Source organism: Pseudoliparis swirei, chromosome 3, assembly GCF_029220125.1.
Source record: "Pseudoliparis swirei isolate HS2019 ecotype Mariana Trench chromosome 3, NWPU_hadal_v1, whole genome shotgun sequence".
Lineage (NCBI taxonomy): Eukaryota > Metazoa > Chordata > Actinopteri > Perciformes > Liparidae > Pseudoliparis > Pseudoliparis swirei.
In genome coordinates, this window is record NC_079390.1 from 14,075,784 (window position 1) to 14,099,217 (window position 23,434).

Here is a 23,434-nt window from a genome sequence, read left to right on the forward strand (position 1 = left end):
TGGCTAATATTCATTTTACTGTATGAGTATGTTTGTCTTGATTGGAGAAAGGGACGTGCTCTCTAAGTTGGCTGCTTGATCATTTAGTGTAATTCTGTTTAGTGATTAATCACTCAGGTCCAGTCAGATGTGTTTGTCGAGTTCTTAATCACAGTTATGGGCTCAAAGGATTTCTCACACCCACATTTGAACACTGTAATGGAGCTCAGCAACTGGTTTCTCATTAAGCGCAAGAAAAAGCTTAATCGACACGGGACTGGTGTCATATTGTTGTAAACAATGATAAACAATGATAAACAATGCGTCTGTCTAGACCGCACTTTCTGAGTGTTGTTTAATCACATATTCACTGTGTGATGGATCCGTCTGCTTGTCCGGGTATGTGTGCTAAATGTTCATCACTCCTAACCTTCCCGTCTTTCTGTTTCCTCGCAGGGTGAAGATGGAGGAGCTGGTCCGTCGGATGGTAAGGAAGCTGGGATAATGTGGTTTTTCTGCAATAATCACTATTTTACCAGAGAGTCTACTTTAAAAAAAATTCAGACAGCAAACAGAATTTTAAATTTTCATTTGTGATCCATTCTGAAAAAAAGGATGATTAACACACTTGATCAGTGTTAAACTATATCGGTGAATTTGAGCTCAAAATAATGAGGGACACAGTTGTTCTTTGGGCCCTGCTACAATCTTAGCTCAAAGCCACCGTTTCATTGAGTTCTCAAGCCCCCAAAATCTACATGTGGACATCCATATTTAAATGCATCAAACAGTCAGTGTGTTTGTTTGTGCAGAGGCTCAGCGGGTGGCCGCTCACAACCGTATGGCTTCCATCAGCCTGATCCACGAGACGGACTTGGTGGTGTCCATCAACGACCTCGACAACCTCTTCAATTCGGACGAGGATGATCTGGCGGTTAGTCGAGGCCTTTGCTTATCGTGCAATGGATATCTCATTACTGAGAGCGTGTTCTAGCACAGTATGTGTGTGTGTGTCCTCTGGCGTGCATGTGCCAGAGCAGTGTCTTCTCTCTGCCCATCATCAGCTGACACTTCTCACTACCCACTTACCAGTTGCTCCAAGAAGTTGTCATGTGTGATACTGGCTTGGAGGCCTCACAGGTGTGAGAAACATAACGGAGATGAATTTAGAGCAGCGTTATTAACTGACACTTTGAGTTACCAAAATGGTCCGATGCTAAATACTCTTATTTTTTGTCCACAGCCTGGTTCCAGGCGACCAGTGAATGGAACGGATGACAAATTTGGCAGCAAGGAACCAAAGACATCCACTTTGGACCCTGTATCCTGCATTAGTATGTATCTCTACATCTGTGTCTACTGATGTCGCTCTCGCTTTTCCCTGAACGTGCCGTGTCTCCTCTCAATATACAAGGATGGATCGAGCTCAAATGTTGATCTAGAATCCAATTCATCATACCCATTAGCTACTTGAAGTTTAACAATGGCACACCTGGATGTTCGAGGCGTAGTATTCCCTCTGTTCACATTTCCAGCTAAGTGAAACTGCATCATATCCTTTTAATCCACTAAATATAATGAAGGCTTTTAGTACTCAAGCATCATTGCTGCTCATCCTTGGCTTTGCCACCTAGTGGTGGAAAATATGGCTGTAATTAAGTTCACAGTGCATCAGTGTTCAGCTGAGAGTCTCCCTTTACCTGTTGTGTCTCAATGTCCCACCTTGTTTCTTGACTTGAACCCAACTGAACCTGACAAAATGTTCTGTGTTTTTTATTAATACAGGTTCGTAGGTTCGAACTTAGGGACGCAAATGTAGAGCTAAAGAGAATTTAAGGACACTATATTTTACTGTGAGGCAAATTGGTTTCAGATCAACCATTTTGCTTTAGATTGATGACCAGATGCTGTACAGTCCAAGACTCTGCCCAGTTACCACTCTTAGAACTGCGATTGTGAGTTTGAGGACTTATTATTCCAAACAAAGTCTCAGGCCATCTTTACATCGACATGTACGTATCTTTTCCAGTAAATGTTTCCCTCTAGTGTCGAGTAGGAATTATCTTTTGGAAATGAAAGCAGTATAAAAAAGATTCTACCCACCTTTTGACTTTGGATAGACAGCTCTGCTGGGTCCTGTAAATACTCTCGCTAATATACAAAGAAGGGGAAAAAAATAGCAAAGAAACATGCCAGGGCAATTGTGACAAATTCTGTAAACACGTCATCAGTCGTGGGCGAGATGCCTGTGTCTAATAATTATTAATCTGTTTAGTATTCACATGGCAGCTGCCTATAACAACAGCTGCTTATCATATGCAGTTGCAAAACAAGAAAACACACATCAGCATGCACCTCTAATGAAGTCGTAGTAACAAACAGTTTACATTACGTCATATTGTTATTTTAAGAATTAATTTGTATGACAAAATGTTGTTTGCGGGTATAATATAATCCAATATATTCTAAACAGAATTTAACTTTGCGTATCTCATTATCAGCATGTTTAGCAGTGTGTGCTTTGGGTGTTGGAATAGACTTTTTAAACATTTCCTGCACTTATTTTCTTCTTCTTCTTTATAATTCATGTCATATTTTGATGGGTCCTTGCTCTTATTTCTCCCACCAGGCTCGGCAGACCTGCACCAGATGTTCCCCACGCCTCCCTCCCTAGAGCAGCACATCATGGGCTACTCGCCCATGAACATGTGCAGCAAGGAGTACGGCAGCATGGAGCACAACACGGGCTTGACCACGATGGACGGCACCTCATCTCTGGGAGGCCACTTCAAGATCGAGGTGGAGGAGAGCTTCTGCAGTCCCAAGCCATGTGAGATCCAGGTGGGTCTCGACTCTGTAAATCGGCCAGGTTTTATTGCAGTGTGAAATAACAACTGACTTAACCAATGGTCGGATTTACTGCCGAAACCAGGAGATGCCATGAGTCCAAGTGAATGAGTTGGTGCCGGTTCTCTCCACCGTGCTCACTTTGAGGCAGCTTGGTGGCCACATGGTAAGAGGCTGCTCTGCAAACTAGGAATACAGGGTTCGGTCACGTTGTCGACAAACATCTGCCAGGCCGAAGCTCCACGAGCAACGCGCTTTTAACCCCTCCCAGTTCTGTAGTTATTGAGAAGAGGCTACCACAGATGTTGTTTTTGGGGAAATAAGGTAGCGAATGCCCCTGATGCTGTTCTTCATATTTTCCTGTTTACCGTTATACAGGACAGTAATCCAAGACAGACATTTTTATACTCACTAAGTCTTATTTTCTTTCTGTCTTGTAGGACTATTCATTTGTGTACAAGCCAGAACTATGCCAGCCCTTCGTTGGCTGCTCCATGTTTGCCCCTCTGAAGGTATTACCCAGCCAGTGTCTCCCGCCAGTCAAAATACCAGAGGATTGCATCTACCGACCCAGCTGGACCATGGGCAGGGAGATGCTCAACCCCGTGCCTGTCATGACCTTCCTCAACAAGGACAGGTATGATGCCGTATTGCTTTTCAATGAGGTGTTTAATGTGTGACCATTTGGCATTTTAAGAGAAGTCCTCCGGGGTCACTGTTATCATACCACTGAGATGTTTTTGGATTTTTATTTTACTGGCTCAAAATGAGAAGGAGGAGGTGGTACAATCCCGATCATGTGCATGTGTACCGTCCTGGACGGTGTATGGTCAATGTGCTAGACTGTAGCCAAGTTGTCATAGTCAGTCGTTGAGTCTCTAATATAAATGTGAAATGTTCATCTGTAATTTTTGGTTGTGTTCCCTGTAATATTTGTTCCTAAATTGGACTGAAGTAGCACATCACATGGTTAAACTATGTGAGACTGAGATTATGACCACAAATTACTGCTAAATAACTGGAGGCGGGACTCAATTTGATGGAGCACGGCAGCCCACGTTATTCTCTAAATAGGAGAAATCCTGCTTTAATAAGGGAGTACCAACACAATAGGCAGTACCGTGCAACAAGTGAAATGATCTCCTCAAATTGCAGTTTCACAGAAGCACATCAAGTGGCTCCAGTGGTATCAATGCTGACACTCGTTTACACGCCTTGTTTCTGTTTAATTCCCATCTGGCTCGTTTCAAACATCCCGTATCATTTTATCATGATGATCTGGTTACCGAGGCCTTCTAATTTTGACTGGCAGAAGAAAAGCCAAGGTTGTGCTGGCTGTTGCTGGTTTATGTTTTGTGTGCACAGAAGCAGATACTCCTACTCTGCTTCCTTTCTGTCCACACACCCTCTGGCCTCTCCCCGGACACCCCCTCAGCAAGCTGCTCAATTTCCCATGCATGGCTGCCTCAGGCGGAGCAGGGAAATGAGTGTAAAATGCCGTCTTGAAGATGAGGATTATCACTGGAGTGGTGAGATGGGCCCCCACAGCAGCTCCTTGCCACCTCACTGCTCATGGCAGCTTGGAGTCTCCGTTATATCTGTCCCTGTTCCTCTTAACCACACACAGGATGTGCCTCTGTTACTTTTAACGCGCACAGGGATTTCTTATCAGCCTTTTTATCAGGAAAGATCCTCAAACAAACCTAGTTTGGTTCCTATTGATTCTGTTTTTTATGTAATCGCGGCAGTAGAATTTACTCTTATTACTTATTACTCTTTTTATCCTATATTCAAGGATTATTTATCAACATTATGCAACACAGGGTTACACAACAACATTTAGTTGTAGACCATTTTCTATTCGCAGGACAAACGCCAAACAGAAACGGTCCTCTTTTAAAATGTGTATCGGGACGAGTGCAAACAACAGCAACAAAGCAATTATCTGGGCACATGATATGACAAACATCTTAACATAACACATTTGACCTTGAGAAAACATTGTCCATCAACTTTGGACAATTGACGATTTCCACCAAGCACCGTTGATAGTAGACAGAGTCCGCCTCTCCTCGTCCCACCGGGGGTCCTGCTCCCCGTCCTGCTGGCCACCTGTCAAGTGCAGCTTGATCCGGAATGCCACGATGAGCCAGCCTCTGTGAAGACACGGTCACCGACAGAAGCCAGGAGACGGCTGGCTGTGTGGCTAGCTGATTTGTGGAACTGGACGCAGCATGTCCATATGCAGCTGTTCTAATATTATTCTTGTGTATTTTATATACCCGGCCAGGAATATAACGACTCAGCAGTGATCTATATATAATATTGCTACTATGAGCAGAAATTATCACCACAATGCACTAGAATTGGCTGAAGTTCATTGCAATAAAATGCACTACCAAAAACTATTCTAAGAGGACAACACCACCCCGTCTACTAATTACTACGTCTTCAGCCGTGGTCGTGATTGGAAAAGGTTTTGACTTGTGAGAAAGGCCAGACGCGTTGATTGTGCAGACGGGGAGAGGCGTCTGCACTTAACTAAGCTTGGCGAATGTCCAGAGAGTATTTGGTAAAGACCCGGTGATGTCGTGCTGGAGCGTGGCCTGGCTGCTGGGGGAGAGCGGTGTGCTGGGACTTCCTTCTAATGGGTCTGTGCCAGGAGTTGTTCCCCACTTAGGGACAGCTAAGGACATGATGTGCTCACCCTCTCTCTCGCTCCCTCTCTTCCTCTCCCTCCCTGCATTCTGGTTTTCTCATGTGTTATCGTGTGTGCAGTCTAAGCGCACTCTGCTCTGCTTTTGTAGTGAATGTGTCATGCGCAGTCCAGGTTGTCGCAACGAGAGAGGACCCAAACAAAAACACAAAAAACAATCTTTAACCCAGAACAGCACGAAACAAACAGGAGACAAACACACACGGCCACACTGGGAATGGCCAACAATGTTTACATACACAGGGCAAGTGAGAGGCAAGGTGGGGAGAGGATTGAGACACAGACGGGACACAACAGGTGGGGCAAGCAATCAAGGAAAGAAACATCAAGGCCAGGGGAAACAACCAGGACAGACACACACAGACAGACTTACACACAACAAACAAAACACACACAAAACCAAACACACCCAGATCATGACCCCCATCACAGTACCCCCTCCAGGGAATAAGGTTCAGCCGTGGTGGAGGGGAGGGAGGAGGAGGAGGAGGGTCCGCCGTCCCGGGGGCAGGGGGGGATAGGCAGGCCGAGGCGCGGCGGCGGGAGGGGGAGGAGCGCGGGCGGGGGGGAGAGGGGAGGAGCTAGGGGGAGAGGCTCAGGAGAGGGGGGTCTGGGGATCTGGGGGGGGGGGGGGGGGGGGGGGGGAGGACCAGGCCACAGGGACAGGGGGGAAGGGTTCACGAGGAACGGGGGCGGGAACGACGGATGGGACGGGGAACTGTGACGGGACGGAACTGTGGATGGGGGGAGAGGGGGGCCGGAGGGAGGGGGGCGGAACGGAACACGGAGCTGGGCCCGGGAACACCAGGGACTGAACCGAACCGAAAACCCAGGACTGGAACTGAGCCGGTGGGGCTGGCGGGGACTGGACACTGACGACGGGGAAACCTTCAGGTGGAGCCTGTGGCGGAACCCGAACAACGTGGACTGGACGTGACCGACTGAAAAACATCGGAAGGGTGAACAACGGGGGGCGGGAGCTGGAACCTCGGATGGAGGACTGGAGGGCGGCACAGGCAAGGGCCGGCAGGGGGGCCACATGTTGTGGAGATGCCTGGGGGATGCACCTCATGGACCAGAACCCAGACACGAAACGGGGGGACTGACTGGAACCTCGGGGTCTGGAGCCTGTGACGAAACATCGGGGACTGGGCGGACTGAGGGGGCGCGGAGGGGGGACCACGGGCCCGGAGGGACTCCCTCCTCCTCCTGTACCTGAAACTGGGTTGGTTGGAAAAGGCCGTGGTCCATCAGTGGAACTGGCTTCGTGTGTCTTCTTCGTTCCAGGTTGTCGAGGACGAGAGAGCCAGAAAACCAGTTGTTAAAAAACAAAAAACAAACGCCAAAAACAAAAACCACAAACAACAAAGAAAACAGACACAGAAACACAACAAAGCCACACTGGACAGGGACGTTTACGAACACAGAACAGGGGAGAGGATTGTGGGAGGACACAGACACAGGGACAGACACAGGTGGACACAAGGAGAGGCGGGCAAACAACAACAGGAGGAAACAGCAATCAATCACAGCAACAAATCACACAGGGCAGACAGGCACAGGACTCAAAACACTAACACAAAAAACAACAAAAACAAGACAGAATGCTGTTTTGCCCGACTGCCTTATTACTCAAACTATCCTCACAAATGCTGTGAGACAGTTGGATAACGATATTTTGTTTTGTTTGAAGCAATGTACTGAACATCGCTGTCCGGGTTTTAAAAAAAAGACCTGTGTAAACAAGTATGTTCTGTGTACTAGTGATTCCATTTCCATGCCACGATTAGATGTTCTGGTACATCTAATTGTGGCATGGTTTTGACGAGATTTTCCTTCTTTCTTTTTTTTCCTGTGATGGGAAATGACATTGAAGCTGTGCTAAGAACAGTTCTACTTATTCCTTGTCTAATAGGGTTACTTTTAATTGTGGTGTCACAGGAGAAGATCTTCCAACCCTGAACTGTGTCACTGTCACGTTCTGCGGGGACCTTGTTTTAGTTCTATCTCCGTTTCTAATTCCTGTCCTTGTTTCGATCTGCCCTCAGTAACATCCCCAGTGTGGGCAGCACCATGGACCAGGACTACAGCCAGTCCTACACCCCTCAGACCCACACGCCTTTCATGTCCAACAGTGCTCCACCGAGTAACAGTGGCGCTGGCATCCTGCCTTCACCTGCCACCCCACGTTTCTCCGCCCCCACTCCACGCACGCCTCGGGGCCCTTCCAGCATCCAGGGTTCGGTCAAATATGAGAACTCTGACCTGTACTCGCCGGCATCAACCCCTTCCACCTGCCGACCGCTGAACTCGGTCGAGCCGGCCACCGTACCCTCCATCCCCGAGGCCCACAGCCTCTACGTCAACCTCATCCTCTCTGAGTCCGTCATGAACCTCTTCAAGGACTGCAACTTCGACAGCTGCTGCATCTGCGTGTGTAACATGAACATAAAAGGAGCCGATGTGGGCGTGTACCTGAGCGACCCCGTAGGCGAGGCTCAGGAACCATGCAGCTGTGGCTTCAGCGCTGTGGTCAATCGGCGCTACGGCAACGGCTCGGGTCTCTTCCTGGAGGACGAGCTGGATATCATCGGCCGCGGCTCAGACGTCAGCAGGGAGGCAAAGAAGCGCTTTGAGGCGCTGCGGCTCTCCTCGCTGGAAAGGACTGGCGTAGGAAGGGGTGACCGGGTCCCAGATGAGGTTATTCTCCTCCTACAGGACCAGTGCACCAACCCATTTTCACCCATTTCCATCCTAGAACATGACATAGTGACACGGGGACCAAGTGGGGCCCCTGTGCCGCCCTGTGTGAGGGTGGAGGAGAAGGACTACCACAGCGACTGTTACATGGCCCTGGAGCACGGCAGGCAGTTCATGGACAACATGTCAGGCGGCAAGGTGGACGAGGCGCTGGTCAAGAGCACCTGCCTGCACCACTGGGCCAAACAAAACGGTGAGAGATGGCAATCTAGATTTTTCTGCTCATGGCTCGGTTGGACATCAAATTATGTTTATGTTATTAACGATAAAAAAAAGTATAAAAAATTACGCAGAACTTTCAAACTAAATTCACATCTGTTGTCAGACTAAATTCAACAACATATGTTTGGTTTTTTTGTTGTGATTTTAAATTGGTCATGCTTGTTTCCATCGATATTTATCGTTTTGTTTTTTCACCGATGGTCAGTTGAGAAACATAAATGCTTATTATTCATTTAAGTCAAACTCTTTTTTTATGATGAGTTTCTCGTGCTGTGATTCATCTTGAGCTTCCCCTTTTCTTGTCGGCTCTCCAGCGGTGGACGTGAGTGCGCTGTGCTCTCAGGATGTGCTGCGGGTGCTGATGTCCCTCCAACCCGTACTCCAGGACGCAATCCAGAAGAAGAGGACAGTAAGGTCGTGGGGCGTTCAGGGTCCCCTCACCTGGCAGCAGTTCCACAAGATGGCTGGACGGGGCTCTTACGGTAAAGCTGGGGACAAACCAGGGATGTTTATCCACTGATGCAGTTCTGACAGATGCTTTGCTACCATCAAGTTTAGTTGTATACAAGTCATTGAAACAGTGTTATGATTATTCTGCCAGAAATACAATTCTTGGACAAACTGTGAGGGTGATAACAGCAGTTGGTGTTTGGGTGTGTGACATTTGGAATCTGTGTGTCTTGGGGGAGAAGAACTCTCGATGTTGTCAGGACAATAGGCAGTGTGGTCTCTCTGCTGTGGTCCAGATGTCAGCTCTGTTGGGAGGCGCTGTCAGATGGTTCGGCGACATCACACTCTGATGCACAGTGGAGAGTGAAGGGAGGAGGGAGGGGGGCGGACGCTTCACCCATAAACAGCACTCACTCGCTGTTCTTTCTTTTTTTTGTGTTTCTCTCTCTACCTCCTTCCACACTTTTCCCCTCTTTGGCCTCCTCCTTTTCTCTCACCACCACAGGCACAGACGAGTCCCCAGAGCCCCTGCCCATCCCCACCTTCCTGGTGGGTTATGAGTACGACTTTGTGGTGCTGTCTCCGTTCGGTCTGCCCTACTGGGAGAAACTGCTGCTGGATCCCTTTGGCTCCCAGCGGGACATCGGGTACCTGGTGGTTTGTCCTGACAGCGAGGCCTTGCTCAGCGGTGCCAAGAGCTTCTTCCGAGACCTCACCGCTGTCTACGAGGTAGGGACACGGAACAAGGGTGCAAGCAAATCGGTGTTGACAACGATCCGATTCACGACCAGTGTTAAAGCTATCCAAATATGTGCTCTACTTCTCTGGATCGCAGATTTGCCGGTTAATTAGTAATCATCCAGATCACTGTCTATTGGAAACATGTAAAATTACCTAATTAACGAAAAATCTTTGTGCTTTAGATTCATGTATCAGCTCATACACTCATGATTTTTTGCACATGTTTTTCGACAGTCATGTCGCCTGGGCCAGCACCGACCCATTTCCAAAGGTTACCCCGATGGCATTGTCCTCGTCGGCGGCAATGGGGCCAAGAACCTGGTGGATCAGCCAGTCAGCGACTGGTTCCTCAAGGCTGCCAGCAGCAACAGCGACGCCTTCACTAAGCTCAAACTCTATGCACAAGTGTGCCGCCACAACCTCGGTATGTTTCATTCCCAGCCTGCAGGAGACCGCTGTAGTTTGTATTCTACACGGCCGCTCAGACAGTTCTTTGTTGCTGGATTTCCACCTTTGACACCACTTGGCTTATTTATTAAAAAAAGCCTTGTGCCTTGCCTGTTTTGAAATAGAGCTTGAAGTTAGTAAAGGAGGGGTCAAGTTGGAATGGAGTAAATGTAATGTGATGCTGATTGATGTTATTAATGGAGGTCCAATACTGTGTGTTCTCCCTTTAGCCCCATACCTCGCATCACAGCCATTGGACAGCTCCCTCCTCACACAGCCCAGTCTCCCGCCATCATCCACACAACTGTCTAGCTCCACCTCCAGCTCAGTCGGCCAGCAGAGTTCACTGAACTCTGCGGGCTCCTCCGTTCCCATCATCATCAACAACAACAACAACAGCAACAGCAGCAGCAGTGGGTCCGGAAACGGCTCCGCGTCATCCAACAGTCTGGTGACATCCTCGGGCCAGCTGGGCCCAGCTGCCAAGCCCAGCTCTTTCCCCCCCTTTGGGAGCATGGGCAGCCAGGGCCAGGGAGGTGCCCCCCAGAGTGGACAGCTGGGGCAGCAGGATGGTACCCAGAATACTGGTACCTCGGGGGACAACTCCAGCAGCCAGGCCCAGGGGCCCACAGAGCCACTAGAAAGGTACTGCGGTACACACAAGGCTGCACACCGTCAACTGTGAAATGCAGAATGTATTGAATAAGTTAATTGGTGACAGTCAGTCACAAGAAGATCGACAAAGAACTGAGGCGACTTTAATTAATATTGTGTACTTCCTTTCCTCAGCACTTTGGAACGAGAGAAGGTAGGCGTGCCCACGGATGGGGAGTCCCACGCCGTCTCGTATCCACCCGCCATAGTTGTTTACATTGTGGACCCCTTCAGCTACGAGGAGGCTGATGGTGGCCCGGGGCCGGTGCCGGCCCACTCCAGTGTGTGGACGCTGGGTTTGCTACGCTGCTACCTTGAGATGCTTCAGTTCCTTCCCCCACACATCCGCAATTCTGTTTCTGTACAGGTAAGCAAAGTTCCCAGGAGAGCCACATTTGTATTGCTGTCCATGTTGTATTTCATTATCATGAAGGCGTAAGTGGAAATGCATTAATTTGAGTTCAGAGCACTGATGTGTAGGTATTTGTGTCAATGGTTGTCCAGCAAGAATCTTTGGATGAAAGGCACTTATTTCCCATCTATTCATTATTCTATTGACCATAAGTATTTAAGGACAGCGAGATTTGTCCCAGCAAGTCTAAATCGGCACATTTGTCATGTGTTTAGTGTTTTTTTTCAAAAAGAAAACCCACTGCTGTGCGTCACTGCCTCCATTTTCATCACTCCTCTCGGTTTTCGTCCCAATTAGTTTTGTAGATGCGCCGTTTTGAGACGTGTTGGTTTGTATAAGTTCACAGCTTGTCGTTCTATTATCCTGCTTTAATCTGTACAATGACAAAGCTATTAAATACATTTATAAAAAGGGCAATGATTCAACTGACGAGAAGAGCTCATTAAAATTCTAAACTGATTATTCAACTCGTCAACATTGCGGTGTGCAGATTGTTTTCTATTCCGGTCACTTAGTGCATGTTTAGGACAATCAGATATGTATTTTCAGTTTCACAACTGAACATAAGACATACAGTGAATTTCAATGTTGCTCTAAATGACTCTTTTGTCTACCCGTGCCACTTTTCTCTCTGGATACTACAACAGAAACGAGTAGAAAGAATTTAGATAAATAGAAGCATTGTCTAACAACTTATTTTGTTCACCTTAGATTGTCCCCTGCCAGTACCTGCTGCAGCCAGTACGAGGCGAAGACCGCCACATCTACGCCCAGCACCTCAAGTCTCTTGCCTTCTCCGTCTTCGCTCAGTGCAGACGACCGCTGCCCACCTCCACCAACGTCAAGTCACTGACGGGCTTCGGCCCGGGCCTGGCCATTGACACCGCACTGAAGAGCTCTGAGGTAAATGCAACCCATAGTAAAGTTGTAGCAGTTCTGGGTTTTATGTTTTGACCCGGCGTGCATTCGAGCTCTGTAGCTGTAACACGGTTCTGTCTGCCGTGTGCTCTGATCGATAGGCACGTAACCAGAGGCTGACATTGTGACCCTGGCAGCAGCTTTTCAGTTGCTTTTAGCTGTTGAACCAATAAAGAACCTGACCTGATATGACCCCACCTTTGGGCCCCGGCTGTTTTCAGTTTACCCCTGAAAAGAAAGAAGGCAATGAGATGAGTTTTTAGTGCTAACCATTCTCACAGTTTTTCTTCTAGAACAGAACTGAGGGAACTCGTAACCCCTCTGCTACTACAGAGTTTTCTTTCCATTATCTGCTTGGCTAGCTCCCTGAGACCTCCTTACTGCGATCTCACCTCCAGGTTCAGACAAAGGAGCATTTTAGATCAGGTCCCGATTCAGTGGACTTCCTTCCTTCCAGCCAGCGCTGCCCTTTCCCTTTGACACACTGGCAAACCTTGAGCCTTCTGGCTGGAAAGACTGGGATATAGATGGGACAATTCAAGTGTCATAAGGGACTTTTTTGCTTGTAAAGTGTGTTTGGCTCAGCTGGGCTGTGATGAGCAGAAATAGGATTGAAAGAGGATGTCCTGCTCCTGTGAAAGTCCGGCAGCCAGCCATGCATGCACAACATGATTACACCTGGAGCATGTCCGGGTTTTCCTGCATTTGTTTAGAAGTGCTGAACATTTATGATATGATATAATATGATATACCTTTATTCGTCCCACAGTGGGGAAATTTCAAAATTCTAATATACTAATATCATTGTATCCTGACATCTTCACCTCCCAATCTGCAGAGGCCGGAGTGTCTGCGTCTGTACACGCCCCCGTTCATTCTAGCACCGGTGAAGGACAAGCAGACGGAGCTCGGGGAAACATTTGGGGAGGCATCGCAAAAATACAACGTGCTGTTTGTCGGATACTGTCTGTCCCACGACCAGCGCTGGATCCTGGCTACATGCACTGACCTGTATGGGGAACTCCTCGAGACCTGCATCATCAACATCGATGTGCCCAACAGGTACGACCACCAGCCGCCTGCGGGATATTAAAACCTACGAGCAGCATTGTGGTCGTCTGCCAGTGGCTCTCGTAAATGGACTTTTTATCCAGTGTAACCATACTATTTGTCCTTTTTAACTATGTTTTAACTGGATGAAGGTTGTCAGTCAACTGGACCTTAAGTTATGAGAGAAACAAGCTTTGCAAACGTTCGCGGCAACTTGGCTGGCAGCCTCCTGAACACAGTCCTCCAGAGTCCTAACTGGTAGAAGCTGATTTCATTTTCTTATTGAGAGATTCCTCGAGACACAGTTGTGACACAACAAAGAGACTAATGTATAGCTGTCATGTAAAAAAGTGTCAGCTGCTGTGAAAGTATTTTTAACAATCTGGTCCATCTTTGTCCGAGTAGCCTGGAGCACTCACACCAGTGGTGTTTGAAAGCGACTCGCCGTCATCCTCCACCGGTTCATTTTTTTAGATGAATTTCCCTCGTTCAGTCACAGCTGCGTAACAGATGTGTGTGACCTTACAATAGGTTCACGGCAGCTGTCGCCAACAATTAAAATGTGTCTGCGGGAAAAACTGTGATGTCTTGCGACATTTTACACTCAAGTGTAAATTTAGGCTTGAGAGAAAAAGCACACAGCTGTCAGTCAATAAGGGTCTCTGCACAGGCCCAAACATTCCAGAGGTTCACCTTCACCTGCCTCACAGAAATGTTAAACCAGCTGCAAAGCACACAGTTTGTACACTTGACTTCCTGCCTTGCACAGCTGCTGATGTTTGTTCTCCATACTTATAAAAAGTGTTTCTGACATGTGAGTCGATGCTTGTCCCGCAGGGCACGGAGGAAAAAGGGCTCTGTTCGGCGGCTCGGCCTGCAGAAGCTGTGGGATTGGTGCTTGGGGCTGGTGCAGATGACCTCAGTTCCCTGGAGGGTGGTGATTGGCCGACTGGGAAGGATAGGACACGGAGAGTTAAAAGGTAAGGAGGGCGAGTTAAATGATACTAAAATGCTTCTTCATGACCAAACCCAGCATTCAAGACATTGTGGTGTTTTTTTTACACCAGCGTGTCACATGTTCATTCATCCCTGTTGCTCTTCTCCCTTGATGTCCCAGACTGGAGTATTCTGCTGAGCAGGAGAAATCTCCAGTCACTGAGTCGCCGTCTGAAGGAAATGTGTCGAATGTGTGGCATCTCCGCCTCGGATACTCCCAGCATCCTCAGCATGTGCTTGGTCGCCATGGAGCCCCAGGGATCATTTATCATCATGCCAGGTGCAGTGTGTGTGCAAATGTGAAAGATTATCAGTACACTTACTATCTGTATTAACATGCACTTCCCATCTTTACTCTACCGAGAAAGGTGTGTTAATGTCTGAGTGTTTGTGTGTGAGTGTGGGCGTGATGGATGGCAGCAGTATATCACGATGCCTGTCTCCTTGTCCAGAGCAGATTGATGGCTGCGAAGATCATGCACCTTTTGCTCATAAAGCACTACCTCTCGGATGCCCATTGATCTCAATGCGTGCGATGGAGAGCCAGATCAATGGGTTTATTTTGGGAAACGAGTAGTATGTCAGCGCATCATGCAGGATTGTGGTGAGCGATGCTGGGCCGACGACAACTCCTTCTAAAACGCTCTTTACGCTGAAAGAGATTAGCAAGGCTGTGTTGGTGACAAGAGGGGTTTTACATCACTGAAACGTGGAACATAACCTGAAGAGAGTTGTTGCCACTAGACGTAGCAGCTGTTCTGTCTTTTCAAATCACGTTTCTGCTGTGATTATGAAATGCATTATGCGGAAACAAGACATTAATACTTCAACAGTCGTTGAAATTGGATGCTGTAGTTAAAATAATACTTTCTTTCAATGACATTTGCTAAGTTGTTACTTGGTGCTCGGTTGAAGATGGTACTTGTATATTTTTAAAGAAGCTGAACATTATTTTAGCAGCAAACACCTATTTGTGGTGTAACATTGTAGTTATTTCTTTGGCAGCAGAGCTTGTCATACTGCTCTGTAAGTTGTATGATACTCGGCCCTCAAGGGTTTAACGACCTGACCCGTACTTGGTAAACGGCTTTTGACAAGCATTCTTATTCAGTTTCAGTCTTCTTAGCCACACTGTTTATTGTTTGTCGCTCTCTCCGCCCCCTCTCCCAATTAGACTCGGTGTCGACGGGCTCAGTGTTTGGCCGCAGCACCACCTTGAACATGCAGACGTCCCAGCTGAACACCCCACAGGACACCTCCTGCACCCACATCCTGGTCTTCCCCACGTCCGCCTTCGTCCAAGTTGCCAGCTCCAATTACACCAACATCGACCCGAACATCGATATTTTAAACGCCACCACCGGTCAGTGGGGCTCCTACATCGGTCTTGCAGTCGTTCGTTATTTAAGCCTATTTGCTGGACGCTAAGCGAAGCCTCAGATGTGAATGGGAAATGCAGACATTACTGTATTTCCCCTTTTTTATCTGAACTGTTATTTTTTCCATATCCTTCCTGTTTACTTATCCAGTCTATTAATAGTCTGTTTTGAAGTAGTGTGTGCTAACATACTTGGTGCATCTACAGCACCCTCAAGCGTCTTAAGCTTATCTCCTTTGTGCAATTGTATTTATTGCCAGTAATATGAAGCATGGTCTCTCATATTCCATATTCACTAAATAAGTAAGAATGTCCAAATAATACGTCCTGAAAGGTAAACAGTGTATATTGCCACAAGAAAATACATATTTTTGGCAGATAAGGGACAGGGAACTTTTATTTAGATTCTCTCAGTTTAAAAATGATCTTGCCAGTTCTTCACTTGCAGACTTGTTGAATTATTCTCCTGCTGTCCTCAGATGGGTCCGATGCCATCGGGATCTTTGACCTGCTGGACCAGGAAAACGAGTTGGTGGACCCGGACATCATCAACATCTCGCCCAACACCTCGCCAGTACACTCCCCTGGCTCTCATTACCACCATGGAGGTGATGGCAGTAAGGTGAGTGTACATGCTAACAGGCTGTGGTGTGTTCCATGTACTTCTATGCTGCAATATTGAAAGTAGTCTTGGATTGGTGTCCCATTCTTTTGTGTGTTGTTAGATGAGTCTGAATATAACAGCATTAGATTGTCTGCTGTGCAACTTGTGATATGACACATGGACACAATGCTAACAATGTGTGTTCCTTGTTGCAGGGCCAGAGTGCTGACCGTATGGAGTCTCACGAAGAGGTTCCTAACCTCCTGCAGCAGCCTCTGGCACTTGGCTACTTTGTCTCCACGGCGAAAGCCGGCCCACTACCCGACTGGTTTTGGTCCGCCTGTCCGCAGGCTCAGAACCAGTGTCCACTCTTCCTCAAGGTAGCAGGCTCTGCCCCTCTCAATTCAATTCAATTCAGTTTATTTGTATAGCCCAATTTCACAAATTACAAATTTGTCTCGGAGTGCTTTACAATCTGTACACATAGACATCCCTGCCCCAAAACCTCACATCGGACCAGGAAAAACTCCCAAATAACCCTTCAGGGGGGAAAAAAAGGGAAGAAACCTGCAGGAGAGCAACAGAGGAGGATCCCTCTCCTAGGATGGACAGATGCAATAGATGTCATGTGTACAGAAGGACAGATTTAGAGTTAAAATACATTCAATGAATATGACAGAGTGTATGAATAGTTCATAGTAGGCATATTCCACGATGGAGACCTCCACGATCCATCAGGCAGATGGCGGTGGGGAGGAGGAGAGTCTCAACAGTGGCGGAGTCTCAACAGGACAGTGGCGTAGTCATGAGCAGGAATTCCCAGACGATCCATCAGGCAGATAGGTCCGATGACCCCATGAGACGTAAAGTCAAAAGGACTCCGGGGAGAAAGCAGAGTTAGTAACGTGTGATTGAGAGATGAAAATTCATCCTTAAGGAGAGAAAAAAGAGGAGATAGGTACTCAGTGCATCCTCCCAGCAGCTATAAGCCTATAGCAGCATATCAAGGGGCTGGACCAGGGCAAACCTGATTCAGCCCTAACTATAAGCTCTGTCAAAGTGGAAGGTCTTAAGTCTACTCTTAAACGAGGTGACTGTGTCTGCCTCCCGGACTGAAATTGGAAGCTGGTTCCATAAAGAGGAGCTTGATAACTAAAGGCTCTGGCTCCCATTCTACTTTTTAAGACTCTAGGAACTACAAGTACGTCAAGCTCCTTAAGATATGATGGAGCATCACCAATCAAGGCTTTGTAGGTTAAGAGAAGAATTTTAAAAGTGATTCTTGATTTTACTGGGAGCCAGTGCAGAGCAGCTAGTGCAGGAGTGATGTGATCTCTTTTCTTAGTTTTAGTGAGAACACGAGCTGCAGCATTCTGGATCAACTGGAGGGACCTAAGAGATTTATTAGAGCAGCCTGCTAATAAGGAGTTGCAGTAATCCAGTCTCAAGTAACGAACGTGAACCAATTTTTCTGCATCTTTTGAGACAAGATGTGCCTGATTTTTGAAATATTACGTAGATGAAAGAATGCAGTCCTTGAGATTTGCTTTACGTGGGAGTTAAAGGACAAGTCCCGATCAAAGATAACGCCAAGATTCTTTACAGTGGTGTTGGATGCCAGGGCAATGCCGTCTACAGAATCCACATCACCAGATAATTGATCTCTGAGGTGCTCAGGGCCGATTAAAATTATTTGTCTGAGTTTAACATCAAGAAGTTGCAGGTCATCCATGTTTTTATGTCTTTAAGACATGCTTGAATTTTACAGAGTTGGTTGCTCTCCTCTGGTTTTATCGATAGATATAGTTGAGTGTCATCTGCATAACAATGAAAGTTTATGGAGTGTTTCCTGATAATATTGCCCAAAGGTAGCATGTATAAGGTAAATAAAATTGGTCCAAGCACAGAACCTTGTGGAACTCCGTGATTAACGTTGGTGGTTATTGTTTACAAATACAAACTGAGATCGATCTGATAAATAGGATTTAAACCAAATTAGTGCCGTGCCTGAAATGCCAATCGACTGCTCCAGTCTCTGTAACAGGATGTCATGGTCAATGGTGTCGAATGCAGCACTAAGGTCTAACAAGACCAGGACAGAGAGGTCCTTTATCTGCTGCCATTAAGAGGTCATTTGTAATTTTCACCAGTGGTGCTGTGGTGTTTTCTAAATCCTGATTGAAATTTCTCAAATAAACTATTATGATGTAGAAAGTCGCACAACTGATTTCACTTTCTCAAGGATCTTCGAGAGGAAGTCGAGGTTAGACATCGGTGTGTAGTTAGCCAATACCTCTGGATCCAGAGTGGGCTTCTTCAGGAGAGGTTTAATAACAGCCACCTTGAAGGAGTGTGGTACGTGGCCTGTTAGCAGAGACACATTGATAATATCTAATAGAGAGCCGCCAATTAAAGGCAAAACGTCTTTAAGCAGCCTCGGATGGGGTCCAAGAGACAGGTAGACGTGTTCAAGTAGAAACCGTTGAAAATAATTGGTCACGGTTGATAGGAGAAAATCCTCCAAATATACACCAGGGCATACAGCGGTTTCCAAGGCCATTCCACTTGAGGACAGATTGGCACTGGTTATGGGCAAGAGAATATTAATCTTGTCCCTAATAGTTAAAATCTTTTCATTAAAGAAGTTCATAAAGTCATTACCACTAAGGTTTATAGGAATGCCCACAGAGCTGTGACTCTCTGTCAGCCTGGCTACAGTGCTGAAGAGAAACCTGGGGTTGTTTTATTTTTCTATTATTGATGAGTAATAGGCTGCTCTGGCATTACGGAGGGCCTTCTTATATGTTTTAAGACTATCTAGCGGGATTCTTGAGATTAGTTGAGACGTTGCTTCAGTTTGCGGGTCTGAGGGTTATACCAGGAGCAAACCTCCTCTTCCTCACTGTCTTCTTCTTCAGAGGGCTATCGAGTCCAGTGTCATTCTCAGAGAGCCTATGGCACTGTCAACAAGATGATCAATCTGGGACGGACTAAAGTTAGACCAGGAGTCCTCTGTTATATTGAGAATCAAATACAGAAGGAATCGCTTTAAATTTAGCTACAGCACTGTCAGTTAGACATCTGGTGTAGAAACTTTTGAGTATAAATTCAAAAGTTATGAGGTTGTGGTCTGACAAGAGGATTCTGTGGGAAGACGTTCAAATGCTCAATGTCAACGCCATAAGTAAGAACAAGATCAAGCTGTGAGTGGGTTTCTGTACTCTCTGACAGAAGCCAATCGAGTCCAACAAGGAGATGAATGCAGCACTAAGGCAATCATTATCAACATCCACATGGATATTAAAATCTCCAACAATAATAACTTTATCGGTTTTAAGAACCAAACTTGATATAAATTCTGAGAATTCAGATATAAACTCTGAATATGGACCTGGTGGGCGGTACAGCATCACAAATCGAATTGGCTGTAGTGTTTTCCAGGTTGGATGTGAAAGACTAAGAACAAGGCTTTCAAATGAGGTGTAGTGTAATTTTGGTTGAGGATTAATTAATAGGCTCGATTCAAAGATGGGTGCCTCGAGGAATGTGAGTATTAATATGACTTGGAGGAGTCGATTCATTCAGGCAGACATATTCTTCATGGCTCAGCCAGGTTTCAGTTAGGCAACATAAATCAATGTGATTATCTGATATTAAATCATTCAGTAACACAGCTTTAGATGACAGAGATCGAATATTTAGGAGACCACATTTAATAGACCTATTTTGTTGCACTGCTGAAATAATGGTGTTAACTTGTATAAGGTTATTGTGTACGACTCCTCTTCTGCTTACTTTTGATTTATTTAATTGAAGTGGCCGTGGGACACATCTCTATTTCAGGGGCTTCTTGTAATGCTGCCTATTTATACAGGGAGAACTCAAATATGAAGTGAAGACAATGTTCATATTTATGGGAACATTAATAGAGGTCCCGGTGCACTACAAAATAGTACTAATCGAACAGAAGGGATATGCATTACTTTTAAGGAATAGTTTGTCATTTTGGGAAATATGCTTTCTTGCTGAGTTAGATTAGAAGATTGATACCACTCATGTCTGTCCGTTAAATATAAAGCTACAGCTTAGCATAAAGACTGGAAACAGGGGGAACTAGCTGGTCTGACTCTGTGCTATATCTTGTTTTTTATTGTGTACAAAAACATTAGTGTAAAAATGGCACACCTGGTTTTATAAGGGATAATACAGGAAAGTTCCTGGTCTCTCTGTCGGGAAACCTCACTGTGACAACAAGACTCCAGGAAGCAACTGTGCAGTTATTAATATAGTCATAATGTAGTCATAAATCAACTTCTGTAGCCAGTCAGTATTTTTAAGGTAACAGAAGAGGACTACAGAGTTTAGTTTTGCACTGATATTCTTTCCTGCTAGAATGAGCTCTAGACTCGCTGCTGCTGCTGCTGTCCCCGCTCTGTGAAAAGAACTCATTATTTGTGAGTTGTAATAAAAGGTTAATGACTTTGTTCTAATCCCCTTGTTCCTCTCTCAGGCCTCTTTGCACCTCCATGTGTCTTCAGTGCAATCAGATGAACTATTGCACAGCAAACACTCCCATCCCCTCGACTCCAATCAGACCTCAGATGTCCTCCGGTAAACAGCACCGCAACGCACAAATTACTTCTACCAATCCGCCCACCCCTCAGGGAGGGGCTTTGTATTGCACATTTTATTCAGACTGACGTTATTTTATTTTTATATATACAGGACTGTCTCAGAAAATTAGAATATTGTGATGAAGTTCTTTATTTTCCATGCATTCTGGATTCATTACAAATCAACTGAAATATTGCAAGCCTTTTATTCTGATTTATTGCTGACTCAAATATCCTATCTCTAAATATTAGAATATCATGAAAAAGTATACTAGTAGGGTATTAAACAAATCACTTGAATTGTCTAATTAACAAACACCTGCAAGGGTTTCCTGAGCCTTGACAAACACTCAGCTGTTATAAATCTTTTTTTTTACTTGGTCTGAGGAAATATTAAAATTTTATGAGATAGGATTTTAGAGTTTTCTTATTTCAGTTGATTTGTAATGAATCCAGAATGAATGACATTTTTGTTTAATTATATATATAGATTCAGATATACTTGAGGATATTCATAAGCATTGAAATGGCTTTGACGTCGCTTTTAAGCATAACATGCTTTATACGCACTTAGTTTCTTATGCATTTTGATTTGTGTTAATAATCATTAAAAAAAATAAAGGCTTATTCTATGCATTAAACTTGTTTAAACTCAGTGTTTCACCCTATAAATAACTCCAAATTAAAGAGTAACTGCATGTATTTTGTATGCCTGAACAGATATGTGCTGGAGCAGTACAATGCCCTCTCCTGGCTGACGTGTGACCCGGCTACGCAGGACCGACGGTCGTGTCTACCCATTCACTTTGTGGTGCTCAACCAGATGTACAACTTCATCATGAACATGTTGTAGCCAACAGCCCCTTACCGACGCAGATGTCGGGGAAACATTTCAAATAAGAGGAAAGCAATGACTCCTGAGGGGGTTTCATCAAGACTAAAGCAAACTGCAAGAACCAGACCGGCGCACGGAGCTGGATCCTGCGCCAAGATGGGATTAGACGGCTGTTACTGATTGAGACAGTCCAGTCCGTTTGAATCAAAGATGTGCACATAGCGACACAGGAATAAAGATGAGGGGGAACCAGAAATTAAGTTACAAATTAATGAACGTGGGAGAATGACCGATTGGTTGTGATGGTATGTAGCGTGGCAGCACAGTCACTGGCCAGTGTGTATTGGAGAGACAAATCTATTTGTAAAGTTATTGCAAGAAAAGGGACATATTTGATCGTGGAAAAAATGGATCTTTGGTTTTAAGACATGAAAGTTCTTTTTATTGCTTTGGATGAAATAGTATCCAAATGAAATGCCTGCATCTATCTTATTTATTGTAAGTTTTTAAATGTATAATTTGTCTTATTTCTTAACCTCTTTTATATATAAAAAAATGGAGAAGGTTTATATCACCTTCCTGCTTTAAAGCAATTGGTCTAAGATATATGTAATCATCTTAATTTAAAAAAAATAACCAGGAAAGAAAATCCCATACAAATGAAATCAAGTCGCAGTAGGTTGCTTTTAGAGTGTTATTTTTTGTAATGGAGACTGAATATTTGTATTGTCACAATGTACAGAAGAATGAGAGTGGAGAATTATGTTCCATGCCTTTGAGCATGGACGACTTACAGCAAAGCTGTAGCTACAGAGGACTTGTCCAGCAATGAACTTCACTGTGTTCAAAAAAAGAAGTACATTGTTGTGTATAGTATTTTATACCACACATTTAGACACATGAACCAAATGGCAATATATATAAATAATTATATATGAATGCCATGCCAGCAGTTGGTGGTGTGGCTTCTGTTTTAGGAATAAAGTGCGTCAACTTATTTTCCTGTGTGTGTGTTTCTTGCTTTTGGGGAGGGGGTTGGTGATGTACAATAGTGGGGTTAAGAGGAGAACTACAGGCATCTCTTAAAGGTAGCTGACCTCAAGTTTGACCTTTTGTTATTTAGCTGAGAGAAATTGAGAGCTATAATGTGAGAAGAGTGGCATAGTTGTTTGCAATCGCCATTTGTGTCTCATACAGTGTGTCTGCATGCTTGTTGCCACCCTCTTTTGTATTTGCGAGTAGGAAAATGCAGCGGAATAACCTTGCATAACAAATAGTCGAATATCTTGCATGTAAATTACTGAATTGCCCCAAGGTCGTGTTGAAGCAGCTGGCAATCCCTCCTTTTGAGAATTTGGTGCATTTTTCTTTGCTGTCAGCTGCCTTTAAATACACAGGTCCTGCTCAGCTTGCCTCCATCCCTGAGCAACTGCTGTCAATGTGCCCTTGAAAATCTCGGGAATTTACCCTGACATGTCAGTGACTGGGCGGGTAAATTTCACTAGAATATAAGAGAAATTTAAGCAGTCAAAAATTGAGAGAGACTTTGAATAACTATGGCCTCTAATATATGTGAATAAAAGAATGCCACGTCAGATGAAAATATATAATAATTAAGATAAGTTATTCAAATGAAACACATTCTCAATGACCTTTGAATGCAATTCTAATATATTAATTTCTGCATCTTAACGGATATAGATATGTCAGCCAAGAGCTTCGGGGTCAGGATAAGACGAGCGTAAATCCACATGGTCCATTTTTCATATTCATGGTGCAGAAATTAATCTTCACATGTCACCAGTAGGAGGT

General features: G+C 45.3%; 1 protein-coding gene across 2 annotated transcripts in view; it reads left to right on the forward strand.

The window, feature by feature from the left end:
• Positions 1-22,620, forward strand: part of med13a (mediator complex subunit 13a) — a 73,783-nt gene extending 51,163 nt beyond the window's left edge. For both annotated transcript variants that reach the window (XM_056443301.1, XM_056443307.1), the window contains 20 exons: positions 436-466; positions 792-913; positions 1,223-1,313; positions 2,609-2,820; positions 3,267-3,463; positions 7,591-8,495; positions 8,839-9,006; positions 9,480-9,703; positions 9,950-10,139; positions 10,393-10,807; positions 10,952-11,183; positions 11,940-12,131; positions 12,985-13,208; positions 14,034-14,176; positions 14,314-14,472; positions 15,367-15,555; positions 16,050-16,192; positions 16,390-16,554; positions 20,685-20,785; positions 21,508-22,620. In XM_056443301.1, the coding sequence (XP_056299276.1) occupies positions 436-466; positions 792-913; positions 1,223-1,313; positions 2,609-2,820; positions 3,267-3,463; positions 7,591-8,495; positions 8,839-9,006; positions 9,480-9,703; positions 9,950-10,139; positions 10,393-10,807; positions 10,952-11,183; positions 11,940-12,131; positions 12,985-13,208; positions 14,034-14,176; positions 14,314-14,472; positions 15,367-15,555; positions 16,050-16,192; positions 16,390-16,554; positions 20,685-20,785; positions 21,508-21,640 (4,236 nt within the window). In that variant the 3' untranslated portion in view covers positions 21,641-22,620. The remainder of the gene's footprint in view (positions 1-435; positions 467-791; positions 914-1,222; positions 1,314-2,608; positions 2,821-3,266; positions 3,464-7,590; positions 8,496-8,838; positions 9,007-9,479; positions 9,704-9,949; positions 10,140-10,392; positions 10,808-10,951; positions 11,184-11,939; positions 12,132-12,984; positions 13,209-14,033; positions 14,177-14,313; positions 14,473-15,366; positions 15,556-16,049; positions 16,193-16,389; positions 16,555-20,684; positions 20,786-21,507) is intronic.
• The last annotated feature ends 814 nt before the right edge of the window (positions 22,621-23,434 follow it).